General features: G+C 39.8%; 1 protein-coding gene across 1 annotated transcript; it reads left to right on the top strand.

The window, feature by feature from the left end:
* The first annotated feature begins 919 nt into the window (after positions 1–919).
* On the top strand, positions 920–13344 carry STAMBPL1 (STAM binding protein like 1). The gene is made up of 6 exons (XM_029201262.1): positions 920–1491; positions 2553–2677; positions 4644–4781; positions 9904–10016; positions 11500–11599; positions 13006–13344. Exons 1-6 carry the CDS (start codon positions 1212–1214, stop codon positions 13060–13062), a joined length of 813 nt encoding a protein of 270 aa, XP_029057095.1. The 5' UTR covers positions 920–1211; the 3' UTR covers positions 13063–13344.
* Positions 13345–21635: the final 8291 nt, after the last annotated feature.

The raw sequence follows: 21635 nt of genomic DNA on the forward strand, positions 1-21635 counted from the left end.
TCAGCAGTTGTCACCTGGTCTGCCTTTGGTGACACCAGTTACTTCCTAGTCCACAGTAGGATTCCAAGTATATGACATGTAGAAATCTTTGGGGGATAGAATGGCAGGCTTTATGCCTTGGACAGATGAACAGACACACTGATAAGCCTTTGCTACAGGCAACACTCACATCACCGGGGAGCCTGTTGGAATGCAGATTCTCAGGCCCCACCCCAGACCCGCTGAAGGCCAGTCTGCTCTATAACAAGACCCAGAGTGCATATCAAAGTGTAAGCTGATATGATGTCAGCTTACACTGCTGTAAGCTCTGTCCCCCACCTCACCCCTGCCTTATAGTAGCTCCCAAAGTCTAGTTTTCATCAGAATTATTTGGGAAGCTTGTTAAAGATGTATTCTTTGACCTAATAATGCCTGGATATTTTTGTTAAGACTGGGGAGCTTGGGAATCTTCATTTTTAACAAAACTCCTAGTAGTTTGTTTTGATAGAGTTGATTGGACCACATTCTGAGAACCATTTGTTAGTGACTCCCCCTTCTCCGTAAAGTTCCAGCAGTATGAGTTATAGAGTCAAATGCAAAAGATTCTAGGGTGGCACTGTCCCATAGAACTTTGTATGATGATGGAAATGCTCTATTTGGCACTCTCTGATATGGGAGGCACTAGCCCGTGGTACGTTACGTGTGGCTAGTGAGAACTGAGGAGTTGAATTTCTAATTTCATTTCATTTGAATTAAACTTAGGTAGTCACATGTAGCTAGTGGCTACTATATTGGACAGTGCAGTCCAGGGTGATATAACTATTTCTGAGGTATGGTCTGATCAGTCAGGCTGTGCAGACAATCCTGACTTTGATTACTAATATTTAAAAGCACAGGAGGGTGGAGGGAACTTGACTGTCCTGGCCCGTCTCTGGTAAAATATGAGTGGATTTAGAGCTGCTCCCGTAATCAGATTAAGGGGCTTTTGCCACGATGTTACATATTTTCCTGGCAGTCTCAGGAGTGTCCCTGTGGGCTTATCGCAGTATCTAGCTGTGTCTCTCCGTCTGCTAGAAGATTGAAACTGTCTAATCCCAGTTTGATGCTTTTGCCTTGGAAACTAACCTTTTCTTCTGGCAACCACATTTTTTTAGAACAAATATAAAGCTGAAATTCTCAAAAAACTGGAGCATCAGAGATTGATAGAGGCAGAAAGGAAGCGGATCGCTCAGATGCGCCAGCAGCAGCTAGAATCGGAGCAGTTCTTGTTTTTCGAAGATCAGCTCAAGAAGCAAGAATTAGCCCGGAGTCAGATGCGAAGCCAGGAAACTCCAGCGCAGTCAGAGCAGATTGATGGGAGTGCTTTGTCCTGCTTTTCCACACACCAGAACAATTCCTTGCTGAATGTATTTGCAGATCAGCCTAATAAAAGTGATGCAACCAATTACGCTGGCCACTCGCCTCCCGTAAACAGGGCCTTAAAGCCAGCTGCAACTCTAAGTGCTGTTCAGAGTAAGTGAGGAAATGCACCCCACAAGACATGGAATCTCCTCTAATGGAACCATATTTCTGTGACATCTGGGAGGGGTCCCCTCATTTTATTGTTAGTTGTGGTAGTTCCCCTACATGATGTGGTGTGAATGACAATATCACCTGACTTTTGCTATATGTAACCTCAGAATTCCGGAAACGTGATTTACCCCCTGGTAGAACAGAGGCTCCATGATAAACAGCACTGTATTTGATCGTGGTACAGAGATCTTAAGAGAGAAAAATTCCGAGCATTTTTTTTTCCTTTCACGTATTTTGACCAAGAAGCACTGAATCCTAAAGGTAAACACACCGGAGAGGAAAGGAGATGCTGGAAAACTTGTTTGTTCAGAACCTTCTTCAGTCATTAAATTTAAATATTTAGCATTTCCCTGGCCCAGGAGGATCTGTACACATGGGTGTTAACCTCCAAAGGGGTTATGTGTTTCTGCCAAAAGTTAGTGTTGCCTGGACTGCTACATCAGTGCTGGCAGCTTTCCAAAACCAAACAGGAAAATTTCCCAGCAGACACTGTTAAGTGGAATTTATATTTCCATTTATTTTGAAAGAGTTATGATAAGCAACCATTTTATAAATTACTCTACTGCCAATTATCTCAAAAAACGTGGTGCTTTTACCTAATGATCACCAGCTTTCATAAGATATAAGTAACACATGGCAAACACAAAAAAAGATTAATCCTACCACTTATAGAATATGAGATATATTCTATGCAGCCTGTGCACTTTGTGCCAAAAGAAAACACACACATACATGTAAATAGTTGATATAAGTCACAAAGATGTAAAAGTGCTTGCACCTTCCCACTTGTATATAAATAATTTATATGCAAGGGGTAATTTTACCTTCCTTCTAGTCAATGTTCACTTTTACAAGTTTTAAAATGAAATACAGAAAGTAGAGCACCTGATTATTTCATTTTTGAAATTTATATTTACCTGCAGTCACTTGCTAAAAACAGTTTTGAAGGATGGGATGTAAGGTTTCTTCTTTTTGTCTTTTCTCCCTTTTCTGTTTCTTAGATTTAGTGGTTGAAGGACTGAGATACGTCGTTTTATCAAGAGATCTTTGCCACAGATTTCTGCTCCTGGCAGAATCTAATACAGTGAGAGGAATAGAAACCTGTGGAATACTCTGTGGGAAACTGGTATGGTCTTTGTTTCATATCTTCCCTGCACAGGATACTTTCAGTAGAGCTGGCTTTCTTGTGATAAGCTGAGCAGAACAAGAGCATCCTAAGTTTCGTAAACATTATGAAATTAACTTAATATAGATTAATTTCATAAAACTACTGTCATTATTAATGGAATTATCATTCTAGAAAATGGATTGTAAAATTTCAGAGATACTATGAAAGTTTATTGTAAAGAACTAACTAATCAAACCATAAGTTAAATCTTTGTTTAGAAAAAGGGTGGCTTTCAGATTTCCAGAACCATCTAGTTTTCTGAATCAAATTTCCGTTGCAATTGTTAGTTTCACATATATTCCTGTGATTAACTCAACCTGCTTTTGTCTGTGGTAGGTATAATCTCGCCACCCTTTTTCAGATACATGCAGAATAAAGCTAGGGTTTTGTTGTTTTCTTTAAGGCAGTAGTTTCAACAAACTGCAATCTTATAGCACAGGTCATATTTAAGTATGGAAGATTTTATCAGAAATAAGTGAAGAAAGACAATATCAAACTAGAAGGAGATAAAAGAGAGAAGATACATTTAATTTCCTACTTCAAGAAAGAGGAACAATGTTTCTTTGGAAGTGCCTTTGTACCCTCTGTGGGGTATCAGTTTATGTTTCTAAGTCCAGACACATTTTCATCCCTAAACATTTACTTGGAAACTGTTATTTAACTGAATAGGATGTTTCATTCAACACACATTCTCCTACTATATTCCAGTGTTGCATCATCACGTTTCCCCCAGGGCAGAAGAAACACAGGAGACAAGCAAAGGAGAGTGACCTGCCATCTCCTCCCCACAGCCACCTTCTTTGCCCTGCAGGGGGCAGTATGCTACGGATGCTTCTTCCCCAACACCACATCTTGTACTTAGTTTGATTCGCTCATTCATTGATTCATTCTTCATTCATTCCTTCATCAGACAGGCATTCAGTCACCTACAACAGCCTCAGTCTTTGCCGTGTGATGCTTATAAAGAACCAGAGAGATGATTAATTATAAATGGAGCTGGGTGCTCTCAGTGGAAGTGCAGGGTATCATGGGAAGGTGTAACTGGGAAACCCTGCCTGGGAGGGTCAAGAAGGGGTTCCTCGAAAGCCGATGTTTATACTACATACGTTTAGAATACATAAAGTTAGCCATGAAAGGAGGGGCTGGGATGGAGAGAAGTGTTGTAATCAAGGCCAAAGGAATAGGGCCCAGTTTACAGAAGTGCCTTAAGACTAGAGACAAGATGGCGCTGGGCAAGGATGGACAGCTCCTCAGCACACAAACTTCTTTTTTCTGAGGATCCTATCACTACTTTACAGCCCTCTTCCTTTCAGCTCTTATCTTTTACCTAAGAGGGACAATTTGTTTTTCCTTTCTCTTTATCTAATTGCCAATCCAAAACATTACCTTAATTATGGAAAATCCCGGTGAATTCCACCCCCAACCCCTCCCCCCATAGTAGAAGAAAGTCGTAAATCTTCACGCGAAATTAAATAACAATAAACTAAAAACAAGACCGTCAACCTTCACAAACCTTAGAAATGTCCTTCAATAAAACCACAAAATTATTTACTTAGCATCTCCCCACCAAATAAACCTGCTACTGTTTTGTTCTGATTTTTTCCACTGCAGATGTAATATAACACACCATTATTTACTAGCTAAACTTCCAGGGACCAGCCCAGGATGCTAATTCCTATTTATGATACATGTTATATTGTGAAAATGGGTTTCAGGCTCCAAACAACTGACTCTCAAATTTGGGGTGGATGATCCGTGTTCAAGTATGGGGCTTTGTTTTTGAATTGTGATGGGTCGGGGTGAGAGGATGATGATGTAAGTGGTGGGCACTTTCTAGTCTTGTTAAAACATTATACTTCCTACTCAGGCTTTTTTTTTTTTTTCTGTCAGATGCTTATTATTCTCTTTGCTATTTGTTTTTCAGACGCATAATGAATTTACTATTACCCACTTAATCGTGCCAAAACAGTCTGCGGGACCAGACTATTGCGAAGTGGAGAATGTAGAAGAATTATTCGGTGTTCAGGATCAACACAATCTCCTCACTCTGGGATGGATCCATGTACGTTTCACCTTTTGGGTTTCAGTTTATTTATTTATTTTTTTGGCGGGCTGTTCTCCTTCTGGAGGAAGTTTAGCTTAAGAAATAGTTTCTTATTTTAAAAATGTTCAAGTGTAATAAATGTCATCGTTTTAAAGCATTTTCTTCAACGTTAGGCCTTGTCTACATCTGTCAAATCCAGATTTGGAGAGGGCTATAGTATGCTCTTTCCTACCATCCCAAGTTGAAAGAGAGATAAACATTTGGAAATCAGACTTGTTTTGATGATTTTATGTAGTCTAATGGAGACCTAGGCAGATTTTTAACTAATATGATTAGACAGTTATTAACATTCTCTTTCCCATGGCTGTGTGTCTAAAGTAAATTATTTTAAGAAAATTTCTGAAAAGGTCTCTTTTAAAAAGGTGTTTGTACATATTAAATAGGGACCTTACCCTCCACTTCACCTCCCCTACAGGCCAAGGATGTATGCGTCGCTGTATAAACAGCCACGGAGTAGGGCCAAAAACATTGGGTTCCAACATCCACCAGGCCACCATAGGAGCAGGAAAGGGCTTACAAATCAAAAGACATGAGTTTAAATATCAGCTCTGCTAAGAATTCACTATAGGAATGTTGGCAAGTTATTTAAGCAATCTGAGCATCAGCTTTATCATCCATAAAATGGGGACCATAATAATGGACTTCATGTGATAGTGAGATAATGTCAGTGAATTTCTCGGCACATTTTTTCTAGGAACTCAGAATATTGTAGCTGATGATACTTGGTGATGATATCGGACTTTTCCTATCCATGGTTTCATCTATCTGGGGACATTTTTCCATTCAGTCTCACGCATCTGGGCCTGGGGTAGGAACAAGTCATCTCATGGCATGAGATGCTAGTCAGGGTTTCCAGGGCACATCCTAGGGACCTCCAAGGGCCTCTGAAGAGTGAGAAGGAGGCATTTTTTATTTTACTTGCTTTATAGAGAAGTATTGAGGAGGGGCAGGACACACATCCTCACCCACACCTCAACACACACACACACACACACACACACACACACACACACACACATCACCAAGCTTTTGGTGTTTTGTAATTCAGGAGGGCAGAGGAGGCTAGTCCTAGCTCCACCTGCAAACTACTGTGTGCCTGTAACAGTCCTTCGATCAGGACTCCTAGCGTCCTGTTTCCAGGTTCCCTCATTGATCCAGTAGAGCTAATGAATGCCTTCTCTCCCTCACCGATTTGTATGAGCTATAAGCAACATACTAGATGTGAAAGCCCTTTGAAAACTATAAATCACCTCTCAAATACAAGAAATTATTTATAATGAAGACTTTGCAAAAATTTTCTGTATGTCTGTTTGTTTTCCTTACCGGTATGGGCCTTACCGTTTGCTTAGAAATTGGGTCATTTTAAAGGCATTATTTAGTTTGATGTAATTTTCTGTAACAAGAATGCATTTTAAAGGAAAACAAATTGTAGCAAAGCAATTGTAACATAAACTGAGAAAGAATGACAGTTAAATTACGCTTATGTTGAAAAGTCAGTGTTAGTTTATCTCATAAAACATTTCCCAGATCAGAAACAAAAGATTTTCCCTTATGACATGTACATATAATGTATGCAACAATGAAGTCATTTAAATAATGAATTTAGCATAATTTTAGAATCCTAAGACTTTGCTTTTTTTAAATTTTACCATGTCAGATTGTTGTGGTTCAATGAAATCAGTAACATGTTGTATTTCTAGACTTCAGTGGTTGTAATGACTTTTTGTGATGGTCTTTATTGGCATAATGATAGCAACAAATTCCAGAGCTCACATTTTTTGGATATAAATTGGTCACAGGAAAGAAAGGTTGAATCAGAACCAGACGGATCTGGATTTCAATTTAGACGTCTGAGCTTAACTAGTTCTATGCCCTGAAGCATGTTATTTACTCTTCTGCTCAGCTCAGTTTCCTCATCTGGTAAAATGGGGATAATAACAGCACTCAACTCATCTTGTAAAATTAATTCATGGAACAGTGATTAGTTCAGTGCCTGGCATGTTATTCAGTTGTGATAAATGGCATCAGCTGATGTTGTCGTCATTGTCATTACCATCATCATCATCATTTTTATCTCCATGGAGTGGGGGCATATGGGATTGGAGCACCATTCTCCCATGGGAGAGCTGTCCTTATTGGAGCTGGAGTGATTCCTCTTGGCAGAAATGAAGGACTCAGAATATCTTAAGGTGCAACACAAAGACACAAAACAAAAACAATGAAAACAAAACAAAAACAAACAACAGAATGTCTTAACAGTGTGCATTCAGTCTGGAAATAAGCTGAAGGGAAAGTGATTTGTCTGTTTGACAATCTGCTTGCTGCCTCCATAGCACTAGAGCTTCTTTGAACACTTCTTACTTTTTCATCAAGGCATAGAAGGCTCTATGTATGAATAGGAGGTTTTCACTGAATCAGGTAACAGGCAGTCAGACCCTCCCACTCATGCCCTCACTAAAGATTTGGGCCTTAAAAGTTAATTTCTGTTCTTCAGTTGATCTAGGTCTTTGCAGACCCATAGTTATTTTTTCCCTGCCGGACAATTATCTTTCTATAAATAGGTATCAATGGATTTTACCTTCATTTTATTAAAGTAGAAAGAGGTTTTGAAATCTTGCATTTCTTCAACAGATCATAGTTATGTGTAAAGGCATGAAGCAGTTTCTCTGCGCCTATGCCCTCTAGTTAATAATGACAACATTAGACAGTCTCTTCAATAAGACGTGCTGGCAAAAGTGTAAAATTGCTACATGTAGAAGAATGAAATTTGAACACTCTGTAACACCATACACAAAAATAAACTCAATATGGATTAAAGACCTAAATGTAAGATGGGATACTATAAAACTCTTAGAGGAAAACATAGGCAGAACCCTCTCTGACATAAATTACAGCAAGATCTTTTTCGATCCACCACTTAGAGTAATGAAAAAAAAAAAAAGATAATAAATAAGTAAAAAATAAACAAATGGGACCTAATTAAACTTAAAAGCTTTTGCACAACAAAGGAAACCATAAACAAAAGGAAAGACAACCCACAGAATGGGAGAAAATATTTGCAAATGAAGCAACTGACAAGGAATTAATCTCTAAAATATACAAACAGCTCATGTAGCTCAATATCAAGAAAACAAGTAACCTAATCGAAAAATGGGCAGAAGATCTAAATAGACATTTCTCCAGTGAAGACATACAGATGGCCAAAAGCACATGAAAAGATGTTTAACATCGCTAAATTAGAGAAATGCAAGTCAAAACTACAATGCAGTATCACCTCACACCAGTCAGAACGGGCATCATCAGAAAGTCTACAAACAGTAAATGCTAGAGAGGATGTGGAGACAGGGAGCCCTCCTGCACTATTGGTGGTAATGTAAATTGATACAACTGCTATGGAGAACAGTATGGAGGCTCCTTAAAAAGCTAAAAATAGAACTACCATATGATCTAGCAGTCCCTCTCCTGGGCATATATGGAGAAAACCATAATTCAAAAAGATACATGCACCCCAATGTTCATTGCAGCACTATTTACAATAGCCAGGACATGGAAGCAACCTAAATGTCCATCGACGGAGGAATAGATAAAGAAGATGTGGTTCATATATACAATGGAATATTACTCAGCCATGAAAAAGAATGAAATAATGCCATTTACAGCAACATGGATGGACCTAGACATTATCATACTAAGTGAAGTAAGCCAGACAGAGAAAGACAAATATCATATGATATCACATACATGGAATCTAAAAGAAAATGATACAAATGAACTTATATACAAAATAGAAATAGACCCACAGACATAGAAAACAAACTTATGGTTACCAAAGGGGAAAGGGGGAGAGGGATAAACTTGGAGTTTGGGATTAACATATACATACTACTATATATAAAATAATCAACAAGGACCTACTGTATAGCACAGGGAACTCTCCTCAATATTCTGTAATGACCTATATAGGAAAAGAATTTGAAAAAGAATGGATATCTGTATATGTATAACCGAATCACTTTGTTGTACATCTGAAACTAACACAACATTGTAAATCAACTATATTTCGATATAAAATAAAAATTAAATTTAAAAATGACGACATTACAATAAAAACAGCAATAACAACAGCAATCGTAAAAGCTAATGATTTTGATTCCTATCTCTGTGCTAGGCACTGTTTTAAGAATTTTACATGGATTGTCTCATTTAAGTTTCATAACAATCCCATGAAGAAAATGATTATTATCCTTATTTTACAATTGCTGAAATAGGCATGAGGAGGTTATGGAATCTTTGCAGTGTCATACAACTAGGGAGTGATGGAGCCAGGACCCAGCATGACGGGGATGTTGGATACATGATTTAAGTGGTTGCATCCCTTTTTCAAGGGTGGTTGGGGTTTGCTGTGAATTACAAATCATGTGGGTGCATGTGTTTGTCTCTCCTAAACACAGGTCTGTATGTAGCCCCAAACCTGGAAGACAGCTCTTTTAATTTATAGTCTCCCCTTCCCTCCGGTCATGCGAGATGAGTCCCAAACATCTTCAACACCTCGGAGAGCTCTGTTCCCTCATCTGTAGGGAATGGGGATCCATGAAGGGATACCAGCATAGTGTGGAATATTCAGCGAAACTTTTCCTTTTATGTCCACGGTGTTGTATATAAGTGTCTCTGGGTTTCCAGTCACAGTTGTGCTCCTTGTGAGCAAGTTCCTTAAAGGAGTCTCAGGATCCTTGTACGTAAAACTGAGACACTAAGTATCTTCCAGATGAGTTGTGATGATTAAATGAAGATCTATGTAAAGGCTTTGGCAAATTTTCAGTTTTATGTTATCCCAATAAGCAGAAAGTACATAAACGCTCCCAAGAGCCTCTTCTCAAAGTTGTAGTTATTCTATAGATGCATAAAGGGAAGGATTATGTCAGCAAGACATTTTCAGAATCCTCATTTGATTAATGATGGTAAAAAAGAAAAAGCAAATAACTAGAGTTTTTTCTTGGCATGGGCTCTGACTTTGGCCAGCACTCAGCTATTGATTGTCCAATAGGATTGTCCAATAAGGTGTCCTCTTTTCTTTTTATAGACACATCCAACCCAAACTGCGTTCTTATCCAGTGTTGACCTCCACACTCACTGTTCTTATCAGCTCATGTTGCCAGAGGCCATTGCCATCGTCTGTTCACCGAAGCATAAAGAGTAAGTGTGACTATTGAGAGGGTTCAAGTAAGGCTTTGTCTGGGTCTGCTAGGTTCAAGCGTGTCCACACACCAGGTGGTAGCACTTGGATAAGTAGGCAAACCATGCCCTTGGGAAAAAGAGACTGGTGCCTGCTGGCTTCCATAACTTGTAGGTCTGCCATCTTTTGCTTTTTAAGGTCCTTTCCGTGGTAGAATTACTGGTTTTCCTTCTTTACATGACCTTGAAGTGGGTAAAGCAGATGTTATTCCAGTTTGCCGTCTGAGATCTTAGTTCTATTGTATGATTTCTGCTGTGGGAAAATTTCCAGCCTTGGGGACTTCCCTAGCGGTCCAGTGGTTAGGACTCTGCGCTTCCACTGCAGGGGGCACGGGTTCCATCCCTGGTCCGGGAACTGAGATCCCACATGCTGAATGGTTCGGCCAAAAAAAAAAAAAAAAAAGAGAGAAGAAAATTCCCAGCCTTAGCTTAATTATCTCCAAAACCTTCCTAAATGTGGAGGACAGTGACTATCATAGCACGATTATGAGCAGAGGAATCAGACAAACTGATACTGGGATCCCGGTTTGATACCTGACCACTGTGACCCTCAGTCTCTTCATCCCTGATACTTATCCATCACAGATTGATGTGAAGGTGAAACTGGATGATAGTCTACATAAAGGACTTAGCATAGTGCCTGGCACCACAGCCAGCACTCAGTAAATATTTACTGCAGCTATAAATACTATTTATTTCTCAGAAGTATTGCAGGTTCAGTTCCAGATCACCACAATAAAGCAACTGACACAATAAAGTGAGTCACATGAATGTTTTGGTTCCCCAGTGCATATAAAAGTTATGTTTACACTGCAGACTATTAAGTGTGCGGTAGCATTATGTCTAAAAAAACAACGTACATACCTTAATTTAAAAATACTTTATTGCTCAGAAATGCGAATTATCATCTGAGTCTTCAGCGAGTCATAGATCACTGATCACACTTTACTATAACAAATATAATAATGGAAAAGTTTGAAACATTGTGAGAATTACCAAAATGTGACAAAGAGATGTGAAGTGAGCAAATGCTGGAAAATGGCTCCAGTAGACTTGCTCAATGCAGAGTTGCCACAAACCTTCAATTTGTAAAAATGCAGTATCTTCGAAGTGCAATAAAGTGAAGTACAATAAAATGAGATATGCGTGTATTAGAGAAATTAGAAATATCCATCACCTGTAATTTCCTCCTATGGGGTCTCAGCTTTTCTCCCAAGGTCTCACACAGCAGTTCAGGCACTTGGCAGTAGCATTGGTCTCTTCAGTCTTCCTCTAGGCCGTCAGCACAACACTGGTTTAAAAAAATCACTGTAAAATTTCTAGTGTGTTGTTTCTTTCTCCATTCCATTTGAAGAATATGTATGCTTGTGCCATTCAAATTAAAGCATCTGGAAAGCCCAAATATTCCTTAATTTTTGTACCTTTTTTTCACTCTGAAACTTAGCACCGGAATCTTTAGGCTCACCAATGCTGGCATGCTTGAGGTTTCCGCTTGTAAAAAGAAGGGCTTTCATCCACACACCAAGGACCCCAGGCTGTTCAGTGTGAGTAGACAACACTGGTTATTTTTTGCATAGTGTTTATTTTTCACCCCCTCCTTTCTTTTTTTATTGAAATATAGTTGATGTAATATGTTACTTTCAGGTATACAATATAGTGACATTTTCATACCTTATGAAATGATCACCATAAGTCTAGTAACCATCTGTCCCCATGCTAAGTTATTAAAATATTATTGACCATATTCCTTATGCTATATATTGCACCCCTGTGGCTTAAAAAGATGTCATATATATATATATACATACACACACACAATGAAATATTAACCATAAAAAAAATGAAATCTTGGGGCTTCCCTGGTGGCGCAGTGGTTAGAGTCCACCTGCCGATGCAGGGGACACGGGTTCGTGCCCCGGTCTAGGAAGATCCCACATGCTGTCGAGCGGCTGGGCCCGTGAGCCATGGCCGCTGAGCCTGCGCGTCCGGAGCCTGTGCTCCGCAACGGAAGAGGCCACAACAGTGAGAGGCCCACGTACCGCAAAAAAAAAGAAATCTTGCCATTTGCAACAATGTGGACAAATCTAGAGGGTATTATGTTAAGTGAAATAAGTCAGACAGAGAAAGACAAATACCATATGATTTCACTTATATGTGGAATCTAAAATCAAAACAGAGTCATAAATAGAACAAATGCGTGGTTGCCAGAGGGAAGGGGGTTTGCAGGTGAACTAGGTGAAGGAGATTAAGAGGTAGAGACTTCCAGCTATAAAACACATAAGCCTCTTTTTTTTTTTTTTTAAGGAGAGAAATAGTAGCAATATAATATAGGATAAAACACTTTATTGCTTACTTTGGAATTTTCTTATCTCATAAAATTAAGCAATCTTTGTATTTTCTTCTGATGTCTTGTCATTACTATTTTACTTACAAAAGAATGACAGTATTTCTGTAACAGTTGATTATACCTAAAGTTTCCTTTCCATTTACATATCTGTGTGATACTTAAACAATTAACAGTTTTCTCCAGGGTCCCAGCAAGCAAACGATTATTAAAGAAAATGATATTAAATGTGTCCTGAATTATTTCTGCTTGATATGGCCAAATTAGTTTTTCATAACAGTTCAGTGAAAACTGTAATCCTATTTTTTTGATTGGCTTTGTATAGCCCCAAAGTAACATTATTTGAGTCCTTTTCTGTTTGCTTGGCTGTTCCCTGGCTGTGACGTCAGAGAAAGTATTTTGAACTTAGAATTTATTTAAAATGAAAATTACTTGCACCTTTTGTAAACATCTTCTTCTTGTTGAAAATGAATACATATGATTGTATTTGTTCTGAGTGGAAATATTTTTAAAATTAGAAACATTTTAAATTAGGAAATTCATACTCCCTCCCTAAAGAGAATCATGTTAAACATCATGAGGTAAAGCCAATTTTTTCTTTCCTAGATATGCAAACATGTGTTGGTAAAAGACATAAAAATAATCGTACTGGATCTGAGGTGATATGTTCCGAAGATTAGCACCGTCCACGCCAGACACTTACCCATGGACCTGTGGTTGCTGGATTTTCTTAAGATGTTTCCAGAAATGACTGACATTTTATATTTATACATTTTAGATCAGAAAGTTTGATATTTATTACTTTTGCACATTTTGAAGCTTTCTTTTTGGGTTGCTTTGTCTCAAGAGAGGTTACAATGGAGTTAAATCAATACCTATTAATGTGCCCAAATACTATGACCAGATAATAAATTGTGCCGCAAACAACAATATGTCTGGAATTTTTTAACTTTTCTTTTTGACGTATAGTGGGTGTACAATATTATATAAGTTCTGAGTGTACAACGTAGTGATTCACAATTTTTAAAAGTTATACTGTTGTATTTTTAGAGGTCTCTGCATGTGTTTTCAGAGCTTTAGATGTTTTGCTGTATTATTTTTATTCCTGTAAAATGTAGTTCCACATAAGAAATTCTGAGTACCAGGGGGTTTCCAAGACAGGCCACATGTTTCTGAGACTTTTCCCTGCGGTGGTCAAAGAAGGATGTGAGAAGAAACACGGCTGCAGACAGCTGAGCCCATCGGAGCTTCTACTCAGGGATCAGGTGTCAGAGGACCTGAGATAGCCGATGATTCATTAACTTGATTTAGAGGACTAAAAGCAGAGACACTTGAGAGAGGAATAAAAAAAGGCTCAGATGGAAATGTAAAGCCTATTTCTGTGAAAGTCAATAGGGATGACAGGGAGAAAAAATAAGGTATAGGAAATACTGATAATTCTCAACCAAAAAGAATAAATAAAATCATTTGGAAAGAACATTCATAATTAAAAGTATCTACATAAACCAAGGTACAGGGAATAGGAAGAAAAATATGTTTAAACTGAATAGGGTATCATGAATACAGAGTTATAATATGAGCAAGGCTTGGAATGGAATTTGTGACTGGTACCCAGATAATAAACGCGTTTACCTGGATCAAAAGATAATAGATTAATAGAAGGAATGGGGGACTGACAGAGTAGGTTGGCAAGTTGAATTGGTAGGAAAACATTATGAAGAAAATGTAGCCCAAATAAAAGGAGAGAAGAATGGAAGGCAATCTAATCCGATCTAACCTTCTCTCTTCCCAATGTTTTTTGTGCCAACCTCAGCTTTCCCAGACTTTGCTGTCCTCCTGGCATTATATCTGAGTTGCCTAAATGGTCTTGTTTGCATGTACTAGCATCCACTTTTTAGTTCAAGGATTTCTGTATTCCTAGGAGGAATATTCCCTGCACTCTGTGCTTGGGCGAGATAACATTCTGCCCCCACTTGTCTCTTCCCTAATACAGGTATCATGTCACCTAGCTTCTACTCCAGGTCTCATTCATAAAGAGCCTACTGTGGGCAGCTCAGTGACTTGTTTCTGCCTATGACAGCTTGTAGGCTTGGAGAGTTCAGGTCCCAGACTCCAGAAGCAAGAGCTTTGCTTGCCCAATGCACGGGGACTTGAGTCTATAGTCTCCCACAGCTAAGGGCATATTAACTCTGCGAGCCTGGCTCCACGGACAGCCCACTTTCCCCCGAGTGATGCTGTCCTCGATGTCTTAGCATTTAAGGACAGCATGATATTCTGACATACTTGATCACAGGAAAAGATTATGTAATTTATTCAAGTAACAATGACTGTTGGGACTAGAGAGTTGAGAAATGAATGATAATCCTCAGGGTGGAAACCAAAGATACAGTAGTAGACCAAGAGGGTGTCCAATGAGAGGTATCTGATGAAAAAACGATGGCCATTGAATGGTACCTAGAGATAGAAAGGACTCAATTGAAAGCCAAGAACATTTGGCTTCTTAGGTTTCTGGAGAGAATAGAAAGAGCTACTCTGAGCATTCAGAGCCAATTACATCGCTTCTGAACAGCGAATTAGAAGGGAACTCATTTTTCATTAAAAAGATACATCATATTCCCTAAGGGAGTGGGACATTCTTGGCATTTTTATTCCCTTGCAAGGGGACGCAGAATCTCAGGCCTGAGACGAAGTTTGAAAAGCTGCTCTTGAAGGGCGTATGGTTTTCTTATTGCCAGGTGCAAACCCAACTAACCAGACTTCCCAGGAGGACCTTGTCACAGAGCTGAAGGACTCCTGGAGGCTGCAAACCTATGACTCGCCCTGCGTGGAAGAATGAGCTCCTGATGTTCTGTGTCTGAAAGAGGAACCATCAGAGATGTGGCCACGCCGCGGAGGGCTGGGCTGGCCGGGAGCAGAGCCCATGTGAGTCACCGTGGAGGCCCGTATGAGTGTGAGTGTGTGTGTGTGTGTGTGTGTGTGTGTGTGCGCGCGTGAGTGGGTGGGTGTGTGACCATAGACGTTCCCTGGAAGAGCTTCCTCTGGAAGATCTCATTCCCAGCAGGCAGTGCAGCTCCCTCTTTTGAATATGAATCCATTCCAGAGCCCCATTTGCCACTTCTTTACCTTCAAAGGCAAAGCTAGTTCATTTCTTTTCAGATTTGTGCTTCTGTAGAAAATGAACCAATTACGCCTGAGCTTCCTTTGTATTTTTTTTTAATTTTTATTGGACTATAGCTGATTACGATGTTGTGTTAGTTTCTGCTGTACAGCAAAGTGTATCAGTTATATGTATGTGTATGTATACATATGTATACATATGTATATATATATGGCTCCACTCTTTTTTAGATTCTTTTCCCATATAGGTCATTACAGAGTATTGAGAATTTCCTTTGGTTTTGAATGCTGGTCTGTACTCAGTGCCTGACACCTGGTATGTACTTGTTATGGGCTGAGTTGTGTCCCCCAGCAGAATTCACATGTTGAAGCCCCAACCCCCAGTACCTCAGAATGTGAATGTATTTGGAGAAAGAACCTTTAGAGAAGTAATTGAGTTAAAATTTGGCCACTATAGGGGGCCCTAATCCAATGTGACTGGTGTCCTTACAAGAAGAGATCAGGACACAGACACAGAGGGAAGACCCTGTGATGACACAGGGAGAAGATGGCCGTCTACGGGGAGAGAGGCCTTAGAGGAAACCAAATCTGCCAACACCTTGATCTCTTACTTCCAGCCTCCAGAACTGTGAGAAAATAAATTTCTGTTGTTTAAGCCAACCAGTCTGTGGTATTTTGTTATGGCCACCCTAGCAAACTAATATAATACTCAAAAAATATTTACTGAATTTGTTTTCTTTTTTTCTCAGAGATGGAATGGAAATGACTTTCTTTGTTGTCATGCAGAAATCATTCTCTTCTCCATAGACCTTGGAGCAAAGCAGGATGTCTGTGGATTATTCTCAGCTACTGAAGTTATTCTTGGTTTCTTTTTAGTAGAATTTTACTTGTGGAAAAAGTGGCATTATATTTGAGATACAGTATCAGTTAAGGCCACATCCTAGAATTGGTTCAGTATTTTCCCCCCAATTCATCCCCTGCTGCACCCACTTTGGTCGTGCTGGAAACTGCCTTATTATAATGGTTTGGACTTATATCGAAATTTCTGTTGCAAAACCAGCTACAGTTGTCCCAAATGTGGAAAGCAGATGTTTCTCTTCCAGCATGTCTTGCAGAATTTTCTAGCAGGCGAATGTCTTCTGTGAAAAGGATGCTTGAGAAATGTCATGTATTTGGCAGAGATAAAGGAAGAAAGGTAAACTTTCAGCTCCTTATTCTTAGAAGACATTAACTTGTTATTTATTGTGAAGACACCAATATGCAAAGAACTCTTCTGTTTTTTTAAGAAACTTGTTTCCTTTTCTAGCATCTTGGCTTTTCACAAGGCAAGAATATATTTTTCTTGGGGGCAGCTGACAAAAATATTAGTTTAGTTAGTCTGGGGAGATGCAGAGGATGAGGGAGAGAAAACAGGAAAATGGAGAAGGACCCTGGGGGAGAGAGGGTAGAATTAGAATACTGTAGACCACAGACCGGCTTTACTTAATTTGTTTGAAGTCAATGTCTTGGGCATTATCTAGACCAAAAGACATTCTAAAACCAAATGGAGACAAATAGTTTAGTTTAGTTTTGTCTTGTTTTACCTCTGTCAAGGAGGATTAACTATTTATCTGCATCGAGTTAACCAGCATTGACTGTGAAAAACTAAAATTGTGTACTCAAATTAGTCACTGTCTGGGTGCGTCCCAGCTGTATCAATGTAATGAGTGGTGAATCTGTATTCTTGAGTCCCAAGAGGATGTTTAAAATTCCCCTCTTCAATTTTTCAAGAAAAAGCATTTATAGGTTGTTCAAAAAATAAGCTCCATTTTGTGTCCTCCTAATATAAAGGCTGATGAACAAGAAAAACAAACAACCAGAAGAAATTTACTCTATTCTTGATTTCGGGCAAGGGTTCATTACCTACAGAAATGAGGTGTGTGAATTAACTGATGTAGCAGGTTTTTTTCAGCAATAAAGCTTTGTACTTACATTTTTTCCAGGGCAATGCATAATTTTATTTTTTTATTAAAAAGTAATTTATTGGGGTGAAATTCACATAACATAAAATTAACCATTTTAAAGTGAACAATTCAGTGACATTTAGTACATTCACAGTGTTGTACAACCATCACCTCTATCTTTTTTTTTTTTTTTTTTTTTTTGCGGTACGCGGACCTCTCACTGTTATGGCCTCTCCCGTTGTGGAGCACAGGCTCCGGACGCGCAGGCTCAGCGGCCATGGCTCACGGGCCCAGCCGCTCCGCGGCATGTGGGATCTTCCCAGACCGGGGCACGAACCCGTGTCCCCTGCATCGGCTCAACCACTGCGCCACCAGGGAAGCCCCATCACCTCTTTCTTGTTCCAAAGCATTTCCATCTCTCCAAAGTGAAACCTCTTACCCATTAAGCCAGTTATCCCCATTCCCCTCCCCCACCCCCTGGCAATCATCAATCTGCATTCTGTTTCTATGGGTTTTTCTATCTAGAGATTTCATATAATTGAAATCATAAAATATGTGAACTTTTGAGTCTGGCTTCTTTCACTTAACGTAACCTTTTACAGGTCTATCCACATTTTTACATATATATCAGTGCATTCCTTTTCATCCATTGTACGTGTATACCACAATTTGTTTATCCATTCATCCATCAATGGGCATTTGGGTTGTTTCCACCTTTTGGCTATTGTGAATAGCACTGCTATAAGCATGGATGTACTTATTTGTTTGTACAAGTTTGTACAAGTGCAAACGTGTACTTGTTTCAGTGTATGTTTTCAATTCTGCTGGGTATATATTTAGCGGTAGAATTGCAGGGTCACATGGTAGTTCTACGCTTACCTTTTCCACAACAGCTAAACCGTTTTATATTCCCACCAACAATGTACAAAGTTCCAATTTCTTCACATCCTTGCCAACACTTATTTTTTTATTATTATAGCCATCCTAGTAGGTGTGATGTGATATCTCATTGTAGTTTTGACAGAGCAATACATTATTAAGTTAATTCTTTTAAAGCCAACTTTTAATAATAAAATCAGAGGTGATGATGAAGGCACCTGAGGTTTCTAGAACGCACTGTCATCACAGTCTTATTGTTGTGGGTGACCAGTCCCAGGCCTTTATCAAGTTCACTAGAACCAAATTCAGAAGCAGAGTTTTATTTTATCAGGGATGGTCAACTATTTGGGCTGCAACCAACTAGAGCCACAGTAATAGCGCTCTAAAATACTACTTTTGCTTTTCATTAAATGCAGCGGTGTATGAATTCACAAGAATATTACATCAGAACATCCATCTGAAATCACAACTTTTTCTGTTTTTAAGAATCAGGGCTAGCTCTAAATTTGGAGGATACGATTCACCTGCTTAATATATTTTTGTCTGAGTAGGTGATGCCATTTCGTAAAGGAAGGTTGAAGTTAAATGATTTTAGGCCATTTCTTAAGGAGTTTTAGATTGTAGCAGATGCAGAGAGATCTAAAGCGGGGGAGGGAAGAAGTGATCCAAGGAGAGGACTGAGGAATAAGGTTCAAAAACTGAATGAGGAGGGATAGAAATAGAAGACAGGATCTAAGAGGAATATGAGAATGTGAAAAGGACATCTTTTGATTTGGTGTGACTACAGTGCTTTTTCTCCAACAAGAGGAAACCTGCTTAAGGACCCCTGAGCTTTAGGCCACTGAAAACTGTCATGAACTATGGCTACAGAGGAGCCTGTGTTATCGTCTGTTTCCCTTGAAGATAACATGTTACAAAACCAATCAGGCAAATGGTAATCATTTATATTCCCTTCCATCTTTAAGGGGCATGAAGTTGCCACGTAAAGAACAGTCTGGAATAGCTGGAGCCATCAGGAACAAATTAGAGTGAGAGATGGTGGTTTTCGGGTGTTCGTTTCCCAGATACATTTCTGAAATTGAGATGAGGAATTGATTTAACCTGTAAGAAAACGCTCGGGAATGGCAAGTGAATCAGAGATAACAAAGTTCTCACTCAGCGTTGCCTTAATAGCTTGTAATCGGTGTCTGATTTCAAGACAGACATTTCACAGAGAAAATGTTATGAACTCTACTTTGGAAAATTATAGTCAAGTATAGTCGTACTTCTAAAGTCTATGTGTGGGTTCAATTCTTTGTGTTCTCTTTTCTGCAGCACCCTGTCCCATCTCTGGGCCTCTGCCTGGAACACATTCCCTATATGCCCTACTTCCTCTTGTCCAGCCTCAACCCTCTCACTCCCCCCGGCTTTTTTTCCTAGTTATCTCTTACTCTGTAAACCTCTGCTTAAGCACTACTTCCTCAGGGAGGCCTCCCCTGAGGTCGTAAGAGCTCCTATCCCGTATATTTCCACTTTTGTAATCCTCACGATGCACCCTAGCTACTTGTTTAATGTCCATTTTCCCCACAGATTGTAAGTCCCATACAGACAGAACCTTGTTCTTTGTATCTCTAGTATGTGCCCTTCAAACATTACCTGAATTGACTTGGTTGTCCCAGGAATAAACATTACTTAAACATCTGGTTTTCCTACTCTGATGCAGAAGAACCACGTCCCCAGCTGTCCCATCTCCTTCTCTCTTTTTTTGTCCGATCTTTTTGAATAAGCTTAGTTGCAGTCAGTGACTGTGTTGGCCCAGACAGCCCCCTCCCTTGTGGGAACTGCAAATTCTTTTCCAGGCTGTTCTTTGTTTGAAATCCTGCTAAAAGTACTCAAGCTCGGCCTGACTACACAAATGATGCCGCACAGACAACGGAGAATTATTCGTTTTTAAAAAATAGTGCTTCCTTTTGCTCATATGCTCGCAGCAAAGTTTGCCTGATGTGGATCAATGTTATTAAAAACTCATGTCATCTTCAGGGGCTCTATGGGCCCGTTCTGGGAAAATTGGTGGTCATAGGAGAAGTGTTAGATAGAGTTTGGTTTGCTATTGTTAGGGGAGAGAAGAGGACTCATGAAGCAGCCAACCCTGTCTGTTGCTGGGTTTACCTCCTCTGGAGATTCATGTGAGGCTCATCGTGAGATGCTGCCACCTGTCCAGTCCTCCAAGTCATGGGCATCTGTGGCATGAAGGGGAGGAGTCACTGATCTATGACTGGAAGAAGGTGCTTAGGCACTGCGGCTGGGTGCTCACAAGGAAAGAACATTTCACTAATGCACATTCGGTGGGTGGTTCAGGTTTTCCTGATTTTTGCCTCGGGCCACGCCAGTTTCCAGATGAGAGTGTTCTAAACGTCCTTTTCTTTACCGGAGAGCTCGCGCCCTCTGGTGGTGAATGTGAAGTACAACACTACAGTCAACTTGGTTCGCTTTACCTAAACCCTGCAGTGACTACAACGGGAATGCTTGGTGATCTTTGCCTCAATTTTGAAAGTAATCTGTTTCCAAGTATTTGTACACTAATCCTTAAGTTTCAATTTAGTGGGTATGGAGTGCCTTGCCTGGTAAGCATAAATTTGCAACTGGAAAATTTCAATCATAGCACGTTAACAGTGGTTCTCAAATTTTGATGTGCAGAAGAATCACCAGAGAAATCTGATTAAAGCTCAAGTTCCCAGCCACAGCTTCAGACCTCCTAGTTTGGCAGGCTTTGGGTTTCCCAGAAATCTGTCCATTTAAAATGAGGTCCCGATGAGGTTGACCCCTGTGACCTGCTCTGAGAAATGCTGGCTTAAAGGCTAAGAGTATGGATTTGGAACCAAGCCCAAGTCCCATCTCTGCCAGTAGTATAAGATTGGGTATGTTCCTTAACCACTCGTAGCCTCGGTTGCTCCGTCCGTAAAAAGGCCGTGAGAATATCCAATCCATAGGGCTGTTGTAGGATAAAATGGGATCCTAATATAAAAGGCTTGGCAGGATCTGGTCATGACAGTTACTCAGCACATGCCAGCTCTTATTATTTGTAGTATTAATCTTAATTGGCTGAAGCTACAGGGCAGAGGAGACCAGGGGAAGCTTGGATTTTCTGGACCAAACAGGCATTAAATCTTTGACTCTGAGGTCTCTGCAGTGAGATGCTTCCATGGATGGAGATCCACCTCCTAACTCCCAAGGACAGCCAGTGGCTGCTGACCGCACTCAGATACTTATACCCAGGAGGACAAGTGGCACCCAGCCGGGGAGCTGCAAGGATGCTAA

This window comes from Monodon monoceros, unplaced genomic scaffold (genome assembly GCF_005190385.1).
Source record: "Monodon monoceros isolate NGI ecotype Baffin Bay Population unplaced genomic scaffold, NGI_Narwhal_1 Super_Scaffold_4, whole genome shotgun sequence".
Lineage (NCBI taxonomy): Eukaryota > Metazoa > Chordata > Mammalia > Artiodactyla > Monodontidae > Monodon > Monodon monoceros.

What these genes read in the sequence shown, in the direction of transcription:
- STAMBPL1 (XM_029201262.1), top strand. Translation starts at nt 1,212, where the DNA reads ATGCGCCAGCAGCAGCTAGAATCGGAGCAGTTCTTGTTTTTCGAAGAT. An exon ending in AACTCTAAGTGCTGTTCAGA is followed by an intron (nt 1,492 to 2,552) that starts GTAAGTGAGGAA and finishes TCTGTTTCTTAG; the next exon opens with ATTTAGTGGTTGAAGGACTG. An exon ending in GAATACTCTGTGGGAAACTG is followed by an intron (nt 2,678 to 4,643) that starts GTATGGTCTTTG and finishes TTTGTTTTTCAG; the next exon opens with ACGCATAATGAATTTACTAT.